This window comes from Podarcis muralis, chromosome 14 (genome assembly GCF_964188315.1).
Source record: "Podarcis muralis chromosome 14, rPodMur119.hap1.1, whole genome shotgun sequence".
Taxonomy (NCBI): domain Eukaryota; kingdom Metazoa; phylum Chordata; class Lepidosauria; order Squamata; family Lacertidae; genus Podarcis; species Podarcis muralis.
The window spans coordinates 7,071,476-7,092,127 of NC_135668.1; the positions used below are offsets into that span (position 1 = coordinate 7,071,476).

A 20,652-nucleotide genomic window follows, 5' to 3' on the forward strand; every position below is an offset into this window, starting at 1 on the left:
ACGGGCAAGTAAACAACTGATTGCTGGGTCTTGCAAGACACCCATGCACAGTGCTCTGCAAAAGGTAGTCACCCGACATCATTGTGACCTCAGAGGAGTCACAGGTGGGTGGCCCAGCGCATTTGTCAAAGTCAGCCCCCCTAGACTGGGGAAGATTAAGGAAACAGTTCTTCATGCCTCAGCTAGAGATTGCTCTGGCCCTTTTGACATACACAGTTTACCCCGCATTTAACATACTTGTGGTTCCTATGTGCTGCACACATTTTTACAGGCTTTACTTACCATTGCAGAATTATCACATGCAATGGCTACAATGCTGCTGGAACAGTATTTGAGGGAGAAAGTGTGCAACAGCCACACAGAAACCAGGGCTTCTTAAGGATGCTGGGAGGTAGATAGATAGAAGATTCACTTCACTCCTCCCCAAATCCTGCCTCTTTGCCAGCAAAGTCTGCTGCAGGCTTCTCGTTACAGTTAAATCCCATGGGACAAAAGAATCTTAATGCTTTTCCCCCTTGCTTTCTGTGGGGGGGGGGAGTGCCATTCTTAGGCAATATTTGTGGGTGACACCTCTCTTCGCAGCAATTAGCTGTTGCCTACATGCAGAATATCAGCATCTGCACACAGTGTAACAAGGTGTTGATTAGCAACATTTGCATCAGGGGACACACACACAAATGCCCAAGAAAAGGATGCAGCCAAAGGACCACATTTCTGGTACTTTTAAAAGGCACGGAAGCAAATCTAAGGACTATTAAAACACACACACATAACTTTTTAGCCTGCTTTTCAGACAAGTTGACTCCCTTACTCACCTGAAGACAGTGAATTTTAAAGTGGCACTAAGGCTCATAGGAGGGACGCGGGAGGCGCTGTGGTCTAAACCACAGAGCCTAGGGCTTGTCGATCAGAAGGTCGGCAGTTCGAATCCCCGCAACGGAGTGAGCTTCCATTGCTCAGTCCCAGCTCCTGCCAACCTAGCAGTTCGAAAGCACATCAAAGTGCAAGTAGATAAATAGGTACCACTCTGGCAGGAAGGTAAACGGTGTTTCCGTGCGCTGCTCTGGTTTGCCAGAAGCGGCTTAGTCATGCTGGCCACATGACCCGGAAGCTGTACGCCGGCTCCCTCGGCCAGTAAAACGAGATGAGCGCCGCAACCCCAGAGTCGGCCACGACTGGACTTAATGGTGAGGGGTCCCTTTACTTTTACCTTTAAGGCTCATAGGACTATAGAAAGCTGCCTTACACTCATTCAGACCCTTGTGTCCATCTAGCTAAGTACTGCCTGCACTGACTGACAGCAACTCTCCAGGGTTTTAGACTGCCATGTCTCCCAGCGCTACCTGAAGATGCTAGGAATTGAACCTGTGACTTTCTACGTGCAAGGCAGATGCTCTACGATGGAACTGCAGCCCACTGGCAAAAAAGTGGCGATGGTGACCATCCTACGTAAGGGGAAGGAACCTCTAGAAGTTGCCGAACTGCAACTCCCATCACCTCAGGCCATTGGCTATGCTTGTTGGAGCTGTTGAAAGCTGTAGCTCAGCAATCTCTATAAGGAAAAAGGTTCCACACCCCTGTGGCCTCCACACAACCTCTAGCCTGTGGGCCTAATTCAGCCCAGAAGACTGTTTCCCCCCAAAAAACCATTCCCACCTGCTCCATACTGGACATTGTATGTGGACAGGCATAGCCATCAGGAACTCCCTAATGCAGCTAGTGGGCCCTGCTTTCAGTGCAGATCAGGTGATGGATGTTGAGCCCCCTCAAAGAAGTCACCTCCACAGGGTGGAGGAATTTGGAACACCAACCAAACCCAATTCCTCACCACTTGCCCACATATTAGGCAAACAGGGTTGCTGTATGCTATTCTTTCAGCCTCATCTGGCTCATTTTCAGTCTGCAATAAGGGTCTAGCACTAGACTAGGGTTGTTGTGAACCACTCTCAGCCCCATTCTCCAACATGTAATAGCAACAGTAGACTATGTTGTAGGGTTCTTGCAAGCTTCTCTCTCTCAGTCTCAGATGCTCCAAAACTAGTAATTTGGTGTTACCGGGCTGCATTGACGGCAGCATTGCATTTTGCAGGGCAGGGCTATTTTATATATGCATATACAGTCATACCTTGGAAGTCGAATGAAATTCATTCTGAAAGTCCATTTGACTTCCAAAACGTTCACAAACCAAATTGGGGCTTCTGATTGGCTGCAGCAAGCCCTGTCAGACGTTCAGCTTCCAAAAATAGTTTGCAAACCAGAACAATCACTTCCGGGTTTGCGACGTTTGGGAGACAAAACATCTGGGAACTAAGCTGTTCAATAACCAAGGTACAACTGTACGCACAATAGATTTGCCCTTATCAGTAGCCCACTTTGTCCAAGATACAACATCAAATGTTTGGTGGCCAGCTGCAGGCTGACTTCAAAGTTCTTTGGGGCAGAGTGTACCAAGGTTTTGTCCTCATTTTATCTTCCCAGCAAACCTATGAAGCAAGTTAAGGCTGAGATGTTGATCAAGTGCCAATTTTGTGACCCAGTGAGGAGTTATTTGAACTTCACTGCTCCTAACTGCTAGACCACACTGGCTTTCTTTCTGCTTCCAAATTGTACCACCTAAGGCAGGTGTGGGGAATGTTTGGCCCAACAGGTGCTGCCAAACCACAACTCCCATCAGCCCCAGCCAGCTTGGGCAATGGCCAGGGATGATGGAAGTTGTAGTTCAGCAGCATCTGAAGTGCCGCCAAAGGTTCCCTACCGCTGAGCAAAGATTAAAGACACCACTCTGCCAAGGGTTTCAACCTGAAGCCAGGCTGGATTCCAGATTCACTGCAAAGTGACAGATGTGGGAATATTAGCACATTAGCTGGTGATGCGCACGCAAGCGACAAGCCAGCATGTTAGAAACTGCCAGAGGAGCTCGCGCAGTCACGGCTATGAGGATGCGATTGTGCTAAAGCACACACACGTCTTTGGTGACCTTTTCTAAAGGAGGTGTGATGCTGTTGGGGCAGGAGTCAAGTTACTAATGAGAAAGTGCCCTCTGCTCTTAGTGGGGAGCTACAAAGAGAAAAGCGACTCAGTGCATAAAATCACAGCATTTAGAGATCACGTACATAGCACGGAAGGCAATGCTACCTTCCCTCTGGTCACCTGGTTCCTTACTGTGGCATGCCATGGATATTGACATGCAGCCCTGCTTGGGACAGACATGCTGTGTGCTGACTTCTCTGCACCCCCAAGCTTGCCATGCAAGCACAGCATCAATGAAACCGTGGGGGGAAAGGGGTCCTCCACATCTTTAGAATGCAGAGAAGCAAGTCTCTGGGTAGCGCACAGTGAAGGCTCCAGAATGCAAGGGATCCTTTTCCTTCAAGTCCTGTCTCAGAACCCAGCTTTAGGAACACCGAAGATTGTTTTGTGTCAGGTCAGGCTCCTTGTCCATCTAGGCCAGGGATATGGGGAACCTTTGACCTTGCAGGTGCAGTTGGACTACAACCCCTCATGCCTGACCGTTCCAGACGAGGTTGATGTCGAGTTGGAATCCAACATGTCCATCCATCCCTGATCTAACCAATCATTGCCTGTTCCTTTGTGTCTGGAGGTAGCTCTCCAGAGTTTCAGACAGTGCATTCTCTCTCTTCACTTGATACCAGATGATTTTTTAAACTGAAAATACCAGGGATTGAACCTAGGAATTTCTGCAGGCAAAGCATGCATTCGACCACCAAGCTATGGCTGCTTCCCCAAAGAGGTATGCCAAAGCCTGTGCTTAACCCATCTTTGTCCCCAAGTCTGTGAAGTTCCATTTGCTCATGTTCCTTTGTGTTTCCCCTCACCTTTGCATTTCCTCTGCTATGTCGAGACTTGTCCGGCTTTAGAATGCAAGATCCTGGTGCAGGGACATGACTTTCTTGCTTTCACCAAAAGGTCTGGCACACTTTTAAGGCCCTTTTTGCACACCCACCAGTATATTGCCATTGGTGATGGCAATATACTTGAACTGCTCTACACGCCCAACAGATCCCTGCAGCAATGAAGCAGCAGAGTCCAAAGTACTCTGTTCTGCTCCTTAAAGAACAAAAGCCCTGCTTAAACATTTCCCTGCAAATAGAAAGCTAAGCATGAGCTGGGTTAGATGTTTCTTCCCCAGTTTTCTGTCTGATTACCTTATTATTATTTTTTGTTTTTACACAAGGGGGAAGCATTCACAAAGGACATCCCCAATCTGAAGTGGTACGGTCCACTCTGCACCTCCAGATTCTCCCATCTCATGCTGCTGCAGGTGTCAACCAGGTCCTTTCTATGAAGAGTCCCATGTGGTCTTCATCTGACTTTTGTGTACCTCTTCTTGATAGGCTGTACAATATTGCCCATTCACATCTCACTGTGTCCCGTGCAAGTACAGTGGTACCTCTGGATGCGAACGGGATCCGTTCCGGAGCCCTGTTCGCATCCTGAAGAAAACACAACCTGTGTCTGCGCGTGTCGCAATTCACCACTTGTACACATACGTGTGACGTCATTCTGAGCGTGTGTGCATACGGTGAAACCCGGAAGTAACGCGTTCCGTTACTTCCGGGTCGCCACGGAGCGCAACCTGAAAACGCTCAACCTGAAGCAACTTTAACCCGAGGTATGACTGTACAGTTGTACCTCTGGTTACATATTTAATTCGTTCTGGAGGTCTGTTCTTAACCTGAAGCACCACTTTAGCTAATGGGGCCTCCCGCTGCTGCCGCACCGCCGCCACGCGATTTCTGTTCTCATCCTGAAGCAAAGTTCTTAACCTGAAGCACTATTTGTAGGTTAGCGGAGTCTGTAACCTGAAGCGTATGTAACCCAAGGTACCACTGTATCCTGAAGCTTTCTTGTGGGAGGGGCAGGGCACACATTTTAAAGCAATTTCCTAGTTGTCTTAATGATGCCTCATGGATCACTGACAGAGCGTCTGCTTTCCATGCAGAAGGCTCTAGGTTTAATTTTTAGCATCTCCCGGTAGGGCTGGGGGGAAAAACCCCACCTGAAATTCTGGAGAGTTGCTGGCAGTGAATGGAAACAGGACTGAGCTAGAATGACCATTGGTCTGGCTCAGTACAAGGTAGCTTCTTATGTTCCTACTGCAACTGGCTTTTGCCTGCTGTGTCAAATAATGTTCCACTACAACACAGCAGGGATGTGTTGTCCCAATGGGAGTTCTTGCAAACATATAGAAAATATACGTGCCACAAAAATTGGAGCCTTTCACTCAAGGAAAGGTGGTGGTGGAGGAGCAGAATTGTATTGTGCCCGGTAAAACAAGCATGGCTATTCAAATGCCAAGTCAAGTACTCGATGCTGTTCCCTGTAGTTCTCAAAGGAGACCTTAAGGTAAAGGTAAAGGTACCCCTGCCCGTATGGGCCAGTCTTGACAGACTCTAGGGTTGTGCGCCCATCTCACTCAAGAGGCCGGGGGCCAGCGCTGTCCGGAGACACTTCCGGGTCACGTGGCCAGCGTGACATCGCTGCTCTGGCGAGCCATTAGACAAAGGAGACCTTAGAAGCTGCTATACTTTTACAGTTTTAAAATCAGAAGGTATGATAGGGATTATGGGTGCCTCACGATGTTTCATTCAGATCTTGATGCAGTCTGCTTGCCCCATGGATTCATCCACTTGTGGTGCCCTCAAGCTGGTCGCCAAAGCCCTGCTCCCGTCTAACTTAATGTGACCAGCAAGAACGAAGAGAGAACTCATAAGCTCATAGAAAGACAAGATGCTTTGGCTTAAATCTTTTAATATAAAAATTCACTGATGTACAAAAATGCTAAAATGTGACAAACTGTTCAAAATACTGGGATCGACTCTCCTATTACACGGCTGTTGAAAAACAAAAACAAAAGCCAAACCGAACTTGGTTAAGAAGCAGTGAAATGTACATACATCACACCTCACTGTCTACTCAAGAGCAAATGGCATCTCCAGCTGGCCTCCCTGGGTGGCAGGCTACTCTCGATGCACCAGCACAAACAAGCCCAGTAGAAAGAGGACAGTGTACTGTGGGGGGAAAAGACAAAAGGATTTGAGCTGCCAAACACACTTACAGCTTAGGTATAAGAATGCACAATCGTGATTTGTAGAATAGAATGGAAGACAGGCTACTATACAGGATCTCAAGATTTCATAGAATCACAACATCCCAGCTTAACAAAACAAAAACAAAAAAACCTAACAGTAATGCCTTTAAAAATGTGGGCTGTTTTTTTTTCGGGGGTGGGGGTGGGGTGTTGTTTTTGTTTTATTTTGATTATGTACCAGTAATTTCGGTTTTTATATTGTGATTTTATCCTGTGAAGCCCCTGAGACTTGTGGTTATAGAGTGCAATAACAACAGCAGCAACAACAATGACAACAACAATGCTCATCAAGGTGGCAAACTAATACCTGGCCAGTGGACCATACCACCACCTTCAGACTGCAGGTGGGGTTTACGTGATGGGATCAAACCCACCCCTGCTCTTCCCTCTCTCTCTCTCTCTCTCTCCCCCCACAAAAAGCCAGATGTCAAAGGAGAAATGGTTCTAGCTTAGCCTTCATCCTGACTGCGCTAGTTTTTTATGTTCAGGGATTTATTTTTTAATTGAGGGATTAATCATGTAACACACACACACCCCAATCTGAAGTGGGACATCCCAGGCACAGGGTTATCACCTCCTTGAGGAGCCAGCCTGCAGAGATGCAATGGAAAACGTCTAGAATATGTAGAGTTTCTTTACCCGTTTGGAAGTCAGAGCAAGTCTTAGTGTGGGATGGGCTGCAATTCCTTGGCTTTCCCTATCATGCTATGTCCTCATCAGTGCCTCCCCACCCCCCTATGTATTCTGGCCTTTTCTCACCCCCAGTCCATGCCCAAAGAGTTAAGCAAAGCTCCAAGCTCTGCAAAGGGGGTGGCGGAGAGGATGCTCAAACACTGCGATCACATAATTAGAAGCAGATTCACATTGGCTGATCTGAACATAACATACAGTGAGCATAACATACAACAATACAAACAAAGAGGAAAAAGACTTCCTTTATCCTCTATCTGGCCTCCTTATTTACTTCTTATAAATGGTTTCCTTTATGAATAATTATTAAGCTTTTCCTAATTATAACTTAAATATCCACAAAGTCTCCTGCAGACGTTAATCGAAACAAGTCCAGGTATGTATTTTAGGGCACTGTTTTGCGAAGTATTCTCTGCATTTCCCCCATGCTTTTTGAAACTCATCTAGTGTGATCTCTAATTGCCTCTGCTAATCTAGCCAGTTCAATATACTCTAACAGTTTATCTTGCCATTCCTTTTTTGTTGGCACTGTTTCCTTTTTCCACTTTTTAGCGGTTAGGATCCTTGCCGCTCCTGTGGCATAGAGGAATATTTTCTGATCTTCTCTTGCTATACCTGTGTCCATTATTCCTAGCAGAAAAGCTTCTGTATTTTTGTTATGTTCATGTTTAATGAGGGTGGATTTGTGTATTGGGTTGTGTTATGTTGTAAATAAAATTCCAATAAAAATTAAAAATAAAATAAAAACACATTGTCTGATCTGTTTAAAAGGGGCTCAGGATTTCAATCTGGGGTATCTGACTCACTCATCTTGCAGAATGGAACTTCCTGTCCCCTTTCCTCTCCCCATGCGCCCACCCCCCACCCCACATCTGCTCCACAGGATTGGGGAAACCCTCAGAGCCAATTTAGGGGATATACAGGGGGAGGAGAGGAAGGAATTCTGTTGCACAAGTGGGAAGAACTGTGAAGAACTGCAGAGATCCTGCTAACAACTTTTCTACATAAAAGCTTCCTGCCTAAGGGAGGAGATAATTTCTCTAGCAGATGAACTGCGTGGAAGATCATACCTTAAATTTTGGGTAATCGTTCATAAGGATGGTCACTATTCCAATGTATGGCACAAATCTAAAAAGAAAGAGATTATGCCACTGTTAGACACACATTGGGTTGACTGTTGGTTCTGAAGATGCATTCGATAGATAGGACAAGGCTTTGCCCACATGGAGGAAAAACAAGATGGCCGACTCCTGAAATGGACCATTTCAGAGAGCGGGTAGGGGACTGCAACATTTGCATGCTTCCTCTCCGCAAATTCTGCAAGTTAAAAGTTAGCATATTGAGGGAGAACTTCTACCCCAGCCCCACCCCTTCTGGTGCTAGTTTCTTTTTACTTTTAACAAAGAGGAATGTTAAAAAATGTGAGGCAAAGACTGACAGCTTCACTGGAAATTGAACATGCAAGGTATGCTACACATCGTCCCCTGCTGGCTCATAGCTTACCCTCTTGCTCGCCCCACCACGTCTTTCTTCTCCAGCCAGTGCTGGCCTTGCTTGTACAAGCCTCTGTCATCAACAGCATTATTGTCACCCTTCGTCAAGAACTTGATGTCTCCGTTTTGTCTTAGGGAGGGAAAACCAGAGTTAGGTAGCTGCTGAAGGGCAACCAAGGAAGAATCCAGCAACTTTTTTTAAAAAAAACAACAACTGGTGTGCCTCTTATTCCTCTGGACAGGATGCCATTGTACAACAGGGTTACAGATGTGTGCAAAGGTCAGAAATGTAACAAAACATGCCTGCCCCAGAGAGAGAAAATGAATGGGATGCAATTCTGGGAGAGATTCTACAAAATTATCATTACTGATTTTCATTTCGTTTATTAGTTACTTCTCATGAGACACCCCAAAGCAATTAGAATATAAATTATGCACCTTCAGTCTTAGACAGCCATGTTGCATGCACTCCTGCACAAACACACACACACACACACACACACACACACACACACACACACTACTGGGATACTCTTTCAGGTCCAGCAGACTACAGGTTTTAAGGGATGTTGCAAAGCTGAAGGACAGAGAAAATGTTATCGAGTCAAGCAATTGGGGAGGGGATCACATTAAAAGTAGTTCCTATCAAAAAGACAGACAATTTATTTGGTCACTGCATATATACTTTCATGAGAATAGATGTGAGAGGCCTTCTTATAAACATACCGTATTTTTCGCTCTATAAGACGCACCAGACCACAAGACGCACCTAGTTTTTGGAGGAGGAAAACAAGAAAAAAAAAAATATTCTGACTCTCAGAAGCCAGAACAGCAAGAGGGATTGCTGCGCAGTGAAAGCAGGAATCCCTCTTGCTGTTCTGGCTTCTGGGATAGCTGCGCAGCCTGCCTTCGCTCCGTAAGATGCACACACATTCCCCTTACTTTTTAGGAGGGATAAAGTGAGTCTTATAGAGCAAAAAATATGGTAGGATGCAAGATGGGTTAAAAGAATAAAACAGTCCAATAAACTCAGCAGGGGACGACGACGGGGGGACAGGAACAGCAGCATTCATCCAATAAACTGTGCCGAAGCATAAAATAGCCATGGTTTAGATTCCGCAGCTATTCCAGAACTGCAAATACCCACACTAAGCCAAGGACAGAATGCTATTTCCTTTGTTATTTCCAAGGCAGCCAAACACATTCAGACACCACACACCTTTATCTTGTGATCTTTAAAAGATCAGGAAGAAGTTTCCTCTTCTCTTCAAGCACTGGACTTAATAAAACTACTCCAGGTTTAACCAAACTAGTTTGCTGATCTGAATCAGTAACCTGCGATTTGAACAAGCTGTTCAAATACGATTTCAAAATGAGGATCAAATCATGACTGCACTCCTAGTTCAGAGGGTTTGCTCAAGCCAACTTGATGGTTTGGATGCAATGGCAGGCTGTGGTTTATTCAAACCACAAAGTAACAAATGAAACTGAGCATAGAAGAGGAGAAGGGATTGCACAAGCACAGAACTTATTCTCTATCCTCTAAACCATGGTAATGTGACATCTGAACGCAGCCGCTGTCTGGGAAAGGATTCCAGCATCAAGCGACATGTCAACAGACTTTTGCAGCGACCGCCATCCAGAAAGGCACACGTACTTTTCATGAATTTTCAAAACCCGATGCACTATTGGAATTTCCCTTCCTTCTATCCTAAAGACCACGATTTCGCCCACTCTGATTGGCTCCTCGATACGATTGGTTAAGAACAGGAGATCTCCTCTGTGAAATGCAGGCTCCATACTGCCGCTGGAAGACAAAGCCATCAGTTAATGAGCACAGTGTTTATGTCCTGAGATATCATCACCCAGGGTGGTGTTTGTTTGTTTTTTTAAAAAAAAATTATTACATTTTCAATTACAAAGTCGGAAACATATAAGACATAAAAGAAGGAAAACAAAAGAATAAAGGATAAAGAATCCAACTTTCAGAAACATTTTTGCATTACCAACTGGACTTCCCCACATCTCCCTAACCCTGCGTTCCTTACAGTAAACATATCAGCAAATTATTCCCTTGTTTCATACCTTACTTGTATCTTTCAAGTATTATACTTCAAAATTTAAAATACTTTTTATCAATAGCTTATACCCTAAAGTAGATATAATTTAACTTTAAATTTCAACCTTTTCTTACCTATAACTTAATTTTCTCATCACTGAATCTAGTTGCTAAAGCTAAAACTTCCAAATCATGCAAATTCTTAACATTCATACAACTTATAATATTTTTGTAAATAATCCTTAAATTTTTTCCAGTCCTCTTCCATTATTTCTTCTCCCAAGTCTCGGATTCTGCCAGTCATTTCAGCCAGTTCCATATAGTCCATCAATTGCGTCTGCCATTCTTCCAGTGTGGGAAGATCTTGTAGCTTCCAGTATTTTGCGATAAGTATTCTTGCTGCTGTAGTTGCATACATAAAAAAAGTTCTGTCCTTCTTTAACACCTTTTGGCCAACAATGCCCAGGAGGAAGGCCTCTGGTTTCTTAGGAAAGGTGTACTTAAACACCTTTTTTAACTCATTATAGATCATTTCCCAGAAGGCCTTCACTTTTGGACAAGTCCACCAAAGGTGAAAAAAGTCCCTTCAGCCCCCTTACATTTCCAACATTTATTATCAGACAGGTGATATATTTTTGCAAGCTTGACTGGGGTCATGTACCACCTATATATCATTTTCATAATGTTTTCCTTCAAGGCATTACATGCCGTAAATTTCATTCCAGTGGTCATCACCCAGGGTGGTTTTGAAGGGCTACAGGACTGCTAGAATGGACTAAACTACACCAGCTATCACTTTAAGAATGAAACACAGCGGGAATCTTCATGTGCATGCAAATGAATACTCCCAGGAATCTAATTCCTCATGTGCTGCAGTAAGGGGCTATTATTGATTCTCTCTATCACCAGCATTATTTTATCCCAGGCACTGCTAGGCCATTACTTATGTCTGAGAAATGGCAAAGTGATTCAAAATCCTTAACCTTTCAAATTTTACAATAATTGATCTAGTGCAGGCAGAGATGCTGAACTTTGTAAGCACTGTGCATCTGTATGTTATGCCTCCAGTTGCCAGGAACACTGACATTCTGACAAGGAAAGCAAAGGCAAAGAGGGAGTCTTCTGGTGTCTCATTTCAAGCTCTGGCAGAAGATCTGCAGATAGTGCAAGCCATCAGCCATATGGGATGTCAGCTTAGGAATGAAGATTTGGAATATTATTTGGCTATTGAAATCTTCATCAACCTGAAGCCCTCCAGATGTTGGGACTACAACTCCCATCAACCCTTATAGAAAACAACTACATCTGAATGGCCCCAAACTGGGGAACATCGGCCTACTGTCTAAGACCAGGGTTTTCTTCAGAGCTGCTTCTTCCTGTATAAACATTTTAGAGAAAATTGCACAGCATCTGAAGCCCTTCTTACAGTCCCACCACTGATGGAGGTTTGGCTCATAGGAACACAAGAAATGGCCTTCTCAGTAGTGGCCCCATACTGCGGAACAACACTCTCAGATGGGTGTATTTGGTATCCTAAGACCTTTTCAGTGTGTGTGTGTTTTTAATTAAAGCATTTTAGGATTTGTTCCATCTTTAAGGACTTTGTTTATATTTTAATCAGTTTTATTGTTAGGGTATTGTTTAATTTTGTTTGTTGTTATATGTCTTGTGTCTGCATCGCAAAGAAAGCTGGTATAGACATGTTATCGTAAGTATAAGCAGCAAATGTTTTAGCTGTGTCCGATATGTGCACAACCACACAAGCGTGCATCATGTCAAACCAGGAAGTGGCCCTAAAATGTCACAAAAAGGGGGAAGAACAAGGCGTATGGAGGCTTTTCCATGGGTGTTCCGCTAAGAAGCTATTTCACACCATCGTGCTAGGACCCAGAACGCAACCCCCGCGCAAATGGGGAGTTGCCTGGATATAAAATCCAGCCCATCTGAAGCTCCTTTACTGTACTGCCACACCTGACAATGGGAACTTTTCCAAGAAGTCATGAGCTCTACAGGAGTCCTTGACATGTTACACTCTTGTCCATGAGTCCATCTCATGGCACGGCTGTTAATGTTTAAAGCAGGGATGGGGAACCTGTGCTGTCCAGATACTGTTGGACCAGGTCTCCCATCATCCCTGACCAATGCACAGAAGCTGGAGGCCAAGAACATCTGGAGGGCTGAAGGTTCCCCATTAAGTGGACCCAACTGCGTGCAGAAAGCAGAGAGATAGAAATTCACAAGGCCTTCTATCTTTGCAGCTAAAAGAGCCAGAAAAGAAATACACTGCCAGCTCTCTCAGGACAGTCTGTACTGAGGAAGCCAGGAAGCTGCACACTTTATTGTGCCTTTTAGTCTTCCCTGCCAGCTGACTTGGACTACTGATCTCTTGGCAGCCTTTCTTTTCATTTCATACGCATTAATATATGGGTAGGAAGAAACGGATCTTGGCTCTTCTCAAGCTGTGGGTCCATGTTTTCCCTTTTATGTAACAGTTTAGTACTTATTATTCACCTTGCTGGCTCCATTAGAGTATCAGCTTCAAAGGCAGCTGTAAGAGACCTAGGTAACCCTGGGAATCTATCTTGGAGTATATGAAGATCTGCCAGCATTAGCCCAACTATTTTACTACTATAATCAAGCTATCAGAAACCCCATGGCCACCAGTGGAGATGGTCTGGCCTACCTCACAGCAAAATGCAGGTTCAGAACTCTGGATAGCTTTACTGTCTCTTTCTGCTCTGCAGCCCCAGTTTTAAGCCCAACCCGCTCCCATTAAAAGGGCCTCAGGAGGCACATCTAGGAAAGTATTACACTGGAAGTCTTTGTGGTCTGCTGTCAATCAAACTAGACAACACTGGACTAGATAGCTCAAGGAGCTGACTTCATATGAATAGATATGTCCATATTCCTAGAATGCCTCCCCTCAAGGGCTAATTACTCTCTTCTTCAAACGATCTCTCCCTCCCTACATTAAAAGTGTAATGCCTCTCTTGAAAAATACAGTTTACTTAATAATGGACAGGCCCTTTTGCACTCTGTCACCCAAGAAACGCACCCCCTACGTGGTGGGCTTTTGAATATTTTGGGGTTTGCACCCTGCCTTTTTACAGATGTTTGAATAGCAGTTTCTTGCTATTCTGGGTTTCATAGGCCCTTCTGTCAAGATGGCAGTGGTGAAAGGGTCTGTGCTGGTTGGCAGAGGCCATGCCCAGAAGATGCTCCAGCCCAGACAAGCCATTCCAGGCTATCTGAGCTCCAGCAATCCTTGAGGTCTCACCCTGCAACCAGAGATTCCCAGCACAGTTTTACCTAAGCACGACCACGATGGGGCTTTCACTGCCCGTTGCCACCATCAGCCCCTTCCAGATCATCAGCGCTGAGGAAACGATCATCCCAAAGTTCAGCACCTGGTAATACAGCTGGGAGGGGGTGAAGGGGACAAGGGTGAGGTAGGCACTGAGAACACAAAAGCCACCCCACTGCCCAAGATACATAGGCACAAAGATCTCTCTCAAGAGAAACCCCACTCCAAAAAGCCCACCCTGCTTTCTCTAACTGTAGATGGCAAACTTGTTTCGTCTGCAAGTCCCATCACTGTCAACAGCACTACTTGGGAGTAAGTGGAGTGCAACCAGCAGCTTGCCTGGACATACAATTACATTTGAATTCTCAAGCACTGTTAAAACAGAGGAACCCAGTTCAAATAAAGTGGTTTAAACTGATAGCTTTAAATATTCTGAGACTCGATATTGTCTGGAGGTCAACATACTGGATCTGAATTTTAATGCCTATGCCCACTTTTGCACTAATCACACATCAGACCTGGAGGGTCGGTCATGGGTTTTGTAGCCCTTTGCCCCAAAACAGTTAGCCACACTTGCCCTTCAGTGCTTTGCTGACTTCTTGGGGGATACTGAAGACTAGTTTGTGCACAGTGGCCAATTAAAGGACTTCCAATCTTGCAGCAGGATGTTGGGATTTTGGATGGTTTTATAGGCGCTCTGTGCTAACAGCTCAACTCTTCCTGTATCTACTGATAGCAAATCACCTTGAGTCCAGCAGCTGAACACTGCTTCATGCAAGTGTTGCATGACAGCACCCCTTCCCACCACACCTTCAAGCTGCAATCTTAGCCACACTTACTTGAAAGTAAATTCTTTTCAATTGGTAGCACTTAGTTCTAAATAAAGCATGAGTTCATATTGCATGGCTTCAATCCTTTGCAAACGGAAGCAAGCTCCACTAAACACAGCAGGCCTTACTTCCAAATTGCCTTATCTACAATCTGTTTGCTCTTAATCTCCAGTTGAGCCAAGGAAAAGGAAAAAGCATCCTTTACCTGGACAAACCAAGTGGGAGTAAGTCTGATCCAAGGTGGGTCACAACAGCATTATCACCATGCAATGATGCAAATATATGGTAAAAGATTAAGAAATCTGCCCCCAAATTCATGCTTGGTTAAAGGTAAGTTCAAGGTTGGAAAAGGTTGAAGATACCTGCCAAACCCCATTTCAAAGCCATCTAAGGCCAATTATAAGCACATACTGTATTGAAATCAATGGGGTTTCTTTCTAAATAAAGATGTTTAGCCTCAGGCTGTAAGCCAGGGGAGGCAACATCATGTAACATCAAATTTCCTAAGATTGCCACCCTAGACACGACTGACTTATGAGTAAAATTGCTTTGCACACAGCAAGTGGCATACTACTTGAAGTACGGTCCCTCCCTAACATGCAATTTTAATTGACAGTGCACACCATCATAAAAAGGATTTCACTGCAAATCAAGACTATAAAGGATCAGGGAGCAGCTCATTTTGAAAGACTCCGGAAATCCATTGCTTGTCAAATCAGACATCACTGAGCTAGAGAAACATACAGGTGTCAACCTAGCAGAAGGAAGCTCCCTGTGCTCTTAAAACAATGTGCTATGTGAAGAGAGCCCATTGCGTAGGGGGGGAGCCACAAACCAACAGGCAAAGCACCTGATTTGCATGTGCAAGGTCCTAGGTTCACTCTCCAATGGCATCTTCAGGTTGGGGGAGGCTCCTTGCCTGAAGACCTCAAAGAGCCAAAATGGACCAATGAGAATCCTGACTCCCAGCTTCCTATGCTCTGTGTCAGTGGCTCTCAAAGGTTGTGGTGGGAAGATTCAAGGGCAATCAAAGAAACATTCAAACATTTCAGTGTAGTTTAGCACAGTACAGTAGTACCTCGTGTTACGTACTAAATCCGTTCCGGAGGTCCATTCATAACAGGAAACTGCCCGTAACATGAGGCGCGCTTTCTCCAATGGTGCCTCCCGTTGCTGCCGTGCCGCCGGAGCGCGACTTCCGCTCACATCCCGGGACAAAGGTTGCCACAAGGGGCATCTACTTCTGGGTTAGCGGAGCACATAACCCGCAGCATTTGTAAGGGGGGCAGTACGTAACACGAGGTACCACTGTATCAAAATAATTCTTTTTATTTGCAGCATGTGCACAGATATCTTTTCAAAATGAGAGCAAGAGCACCACGTGATACCGAGGAGAATCCTAGCTGTGTTGTCCAATGTACAGTGGTACCTCGGGTTACATACGCTTCAGGTTACAGACTCCGCTAACCCAGAAATAGTACCTCGGGTTAAGAACTTTGCTTCAGGATGAGAACAGAAATTGTGCCCCGGCGGCGCAGCAGCAGCAGGAGGCCCCATTAGCTAAAGTGGTGCTTCAGGTTATGAACAGTTTCAGGTTAAGAACAGACCTCCAGAACGAATTAAGTACTTAACCCGAGGTACCACTGTATTTATAATGAATAAAAAAGTTGGTGTGGTGTGAGCAAAGTTTGAGAACCACGGCTCTATTGCTGTCTGTCCTAAATCTACGGCCAGCGAGGTTCTTTCCATCACTAGGTGGCTCCTCCCTGCCTCCAAGTTCTGCCATTAAGGAAGGGGGGATATCAAAGTCTAGTTTTGATTCTGTTAATGTTTAATTGTTTTTTTAAATGATCCCCCCCCCCCCGCCTCGCCTATGTTCTTAGCTTTCCTTGGTTTTATCTGCAAGCCGCCTTGGGTCCCTGTGAGGGGAAAAGGCGGGGTCTAAATTAATTAATCCTCCCCCCCCCCTCAGGCCTTTGATCCTACGAGGCTGCACAACCCTTCCCCCCCTCCGGGTCTGCGACTCCCCTCCCCCTCTCCTCTCTCAGGGGCTGCAGCTCCCCTCCCCCTCCCCTCCCCCCTTCCTTTTCTCTTTCCCTCCCCCCTCCCTCGTGGGCCGCGGCTCCCCGTCCCCTCCGGGCGTCCTCGCGCACCTGCCGGTTATTCATCCGCCGAACATCGTCTAAGAAATCCAGAGAAAGCATCACGAGGGGACTTGGGGAGGGAGAGGTGGGGGGGAACAAAAAAAAATGCCAGCACCGGGGAAACCAATGGAGCCCCGCACTTCCGCTTCCGGTCGCCTGACACCGCTTCCGCCCAGCCCGACCATGGAGATCCATTCCCCAGAGCGGCCCTCCCCGCCCCTCCCCTCGCCGGGCGGGAGTTGGCGCGGAGGAAGATGAAGGCAGAACGTTTAAGAAACCGAGGCGCTGATTTTAGAATATGACTTTTTTTAATTAAATTTTGTTTTACAATTTCAGATAAACATTTCCCATACTTGAGATATCCATGACTTCCCTTCTTCTCTTTCTATGGTCCATTTTATATACATATCTTATACCCCTGCATATTTTAATAATAATAATAATAATAATAATAATAATAATAATAATAATAATAATAATAATAATAATAATTTATACCCCGCTTCCAATCAAGTGTTAAAAACAGTACAAAAACTATTATCAATCGGTTTTCCATTATTGCATCCATCAAAACTTATTTACACTGTTGAATTTATCTTAATGCTGCCAGCGTTTTCAGCTGTACACAATTATTTTCCATATATTCAACAAACGTTTTCCAATCGTCTTTCAAGGTAGGTTCTTCTCGTTCTCTTATTCTATATGCCAAGTCTGCAAGTTGTGCATATTCTGTCAACTTAAGTTGCCATTCATCTTTGGTTGGGACCTGGCTCATATTCCATTTTGGGTCTAACAAAACGCAGGCTGCAATTGTTGCACATATAAATAACATTTCCTGACACCTGGGGAAATTTCAATCTCAATTATCCCCAACAGATAGGACTGTAATTTTAAGCATTTTTTTCCAATTCATTATAAATCATTTCCCAATATTCATTTACCCTTTTGTATGTCCACCACATATCAAATAACATTCCCTGCACCTCTACACTTCCCAGAGGTGCTTTTGTGTGTGTGTGTGTGTGTTCGTAAATTATGGGCTCACAGAGCGCATTTCCTTTTTTATTGCAGTGGTTTGGAGAGCATTTATGAATTTCCCATCCTGTCCAAAAAGGTAAAAGAGCAGTGTTCTGTGCTTCTCCTTTATTAGCACAACATCCCTGTAAAGTAGGCAAGGCTGAGACCTGAAGGTCGCCCAATGATCACCAAAACTGCTCTGTTGCAACTCCCAGTGGCAGCTCCACCCATTTGCAGTGAGGAGAGACAGCAGGGCTTGTTCTGTTTGCTTCGCTGGGGCTGGTTGGTTGGCATTGGGCTTTTCTTGCAAACCTAGCTGCAGGCGAGGTAGAGGGGGCATGGAAGAATGTAAGAAGTATTAAGAAGCAGTGTCCCTTCCATTAACAGTTTGGAGACTTGCATTTGCTTGTTTCCTTTTTCCTCCAAATTGCCCCAATGTATCGTGTTTCTTGCACTGTATGCCCAAGGGTAGGGCCTGTAAAGGTAAAGGTAAAGGGACCCCTGACCATTAGGTCCAGTCGTGACCGACTCTGGGGTTGCGGTGCTCATCTCATTTTATTGGCTGAGGGAGCCAGCGTATAGCTTCCGGGTCATGTGGCCAGCATGACTAAGCCGATTCTGGCGAACCAGAGCAGCGCACGGAAACGCCATTTACCTTCCCGCTGGAGCAGCACCTATTGATCTACTTGCACTTTGATGTGCTTTTGAACTGCTAGGTTGGCAGGAGCAGGGACCGAGCAACGGGAGCTTACCCCGTTGCAGGGATTCGAACTGCCGACCTTCTGATCAGCAAGTCCTAGGCTCTGTGGTCTAACGCACAGCGCCACCCTATTTGCCAAAAATCTGTCTACGGTGCTTGTTTTAGGTACTTTAAATAATAATGAAGTATAAATTAAGAGAAGCAACTGTGAATATTTGTCAGGTCTCCCCAAATCAAGTCCAGCCTTTTAACTTGCGAGAAGTGGGGTTACAGAGGACCAGGCAGAGGGCCTTCTCAGTAGTGGCGCCCGCCCTGTGGAACACCCTCCCATCAGATGTCAAGGAAATAAACAACTATCTGACTTTTAGAAGACATCTGAAATTTTAATGTCTGTTTTACAATTTTTAATGTGTTGGATGCCGCTCATAGTGACTGAGGGAACCCAGCCAAATGTGCAGGGTATAAATGATAAAATTATTATTAATATTATTAAACCTCTACACAATATTAGTGTTATGTGATGAATTGGGAAGTGTAAAAGGAGATTAGTAAATGAATCTTGATGGCTGCAGAAACCTACACCCCCCATTTAATAAAATGAAAACAATATTGCTATTATTTCTGGTACATGTAATTATGTTTTAAGAGCAGAACAACACAATGGACCTTGCGCTCCATTAATTTTTATCTTGGACAGGCAGAAAATTATCAGGTGGAGCCTCATTGCTGCTTCTCCTATCGACTTTCTGCTTGTCATAATGCATTTAAAAAACAGGAGCCCTGATATGCAAACATCATGCTTTTGGGCCCAGTGCAGTCGGGTCAGGATCAGTGTAATATGCTCAAACCATCTTCTCCTGGTGAACAACCTGGTCATCCAAATCTGTACCAGCTGAAGTTTCTGAACTGTATACAGAGACACATTGCAGTAATCTAACCTAGAGGTTATCAGAGCACAGATGACAGAAGTTAGGCTTTCCCTGTCCAGATAGGGGTGCAGCTGGAGGAATGCAGTCCGCACCACTGAGGCCACCTGAGCCAAGGATCTAGGAGTGCCCCCAAGCTATGAACCCGCTCCTTCAGAGGGAGTGCAACCTCATCAAGAGCAGGCCATCTCCTATCTATCCAGTCTAGGGAACCGTCCACTAACAGTACCTCCATCTTATCTGGATTGAGTTTCACTTTGTTGGCTCTCATCCAGTCCATTACTGAGGCAATACATTAAGTAGACTGAAATCTGAGAAGGAACTTAATGATGGTGAGATCAGTTCAGTTCGAGGAACTGGCCTTATGGAGGAACAATACACAATGCAGCATTATGCGAAGATGCCATATGCAGTATTGGAAAGAATGTATCTAAAGCAGTGTATTAGTCCTGGTTGAGATTATTGCATCAGACTAATTTTTTTAAAAAACGGGGCGATTATGTTGGAACAAAAACAGGAGTCTTGGGACTGTTTAACCTGACTTAATGCAACACACTCATATGTCACTCATGTTAAACTCCTGCCGTAAGACTCTTGATGGTTTTGCTGTAATAGACTATTAAGGCCACACTGCTGGAATCATATTGGAGAGCATTGCCATTTTGGTTCATAGCTGGAGCTACTGCAAATTTCTTTTTGGAAAGGGCATATACTGTACAAGGGTCATGAGTTTGCCTCTGGAACACTAAATGCATATCTTTCAGGTGCGTATGTAACTGCATAAGAAACCCAAATTATCTACTGGCTGGAGAGGGATCATGTTTCCAATTGCGCAACCTCATATTTATTGGGGAGCAGGGATATGCCGATATTGGCAGCCGTTAAATCTGACAGAAGCATTCAGGTGCTACCTCTGACAAGTCATCCTCTCCCCAATTTGCTAGCAAATCTTTCTAGATTTTATTACACGGGAGATGTAATCTGGAGGCATTAAAGTAGGCTATGGAAATGAAATTCAGCTGAGCCTTCCCAATTGCTGAATGTTGGCAAGCTGCAATCCTATACACTTACCTGGGAATAAAGCCCACTGAGCACAGCAGAACTTACCTGCATAGGATTAAACCGCTAGAAAACTGCAAAGGAGGGTGGGAGAAAACCAGGACACAACATAAAACTGCTAAAAGCCGCAAGTGACAGGAGCAGATTGCACACCATGCGCTTATTGTGCTGCTAGACCCACGTGAGATCTTCTCATGTGGCAAATTTCATAAAACAAGAGAAGGCAAGAGAACCGTCTCCCTAGTAATAGCTGAGAGTTAAGATCCAAAGTCCTTGCTGGAGGGATATCACGGATAAAGATGCCCACTGAGGGCATTT

The 20,652-nt window shown here is 44.9% G+C and overlaps 1 protein-coding gene across 1 annotated transcript; it reads right to left on the reverse strand.

Annotated features, from left to right (window-relative positions):
* Positions 1–5,755: 5,755 nt before the first annotated feature.
* On the reverse strand, positions 5,756–16,798 carry SEC11A (SEC11 homolog A, signal peptidase complex subunit). The gene is made up of 6 exons (XM_028707184.2): positions 16,642–16,798; positions 13,664–13,773; positions 9,953–10,102; positions 8,306–8,425; positions 7,873–7,930; positions 5,756–6,032 (listed from the first exon to the last, which is right to left on the reverse strand). Exons 1-6 carry the CDS (start codon positions 16,690–16,692, stop codon positions 5,982–5,984), a joined length of 540 nt encoding a protein of 179 aa, XP_028563017.1. The 5' UTR covers positions 16,693–16,798; the 3' UTR covers positions 5,756–5,981.
* Between the last annotated feature and the right edge of the window lie 3,854 nt (positions 16,799–20,652).

Bases quoted from the DNA above. Each gene is read 5' to 3' on its own strand.
- SEC11A (XM_028707184.2), bottom strand. From the start codon at position 16,692: ATGCTTTCTCTGGATTTCTTAGACGATGTTCGGCGGATGAATAACCGG. The intron at 10,103-13,663 runs GTAAAACTGTGC...TTTGTCTTCCAG, and splicing joins CCCATCGTGGTCGTGCTTAG to CGGCAGTATGGAGCCTGCAT. The intron at 7,931-8,305 runs GTAAGCTATGAG...CTTTCTTTTTAG, and splicing joins GTGGTGGGGCGAGCAAGAGG to ATTTGTGCCATACATTGGAA.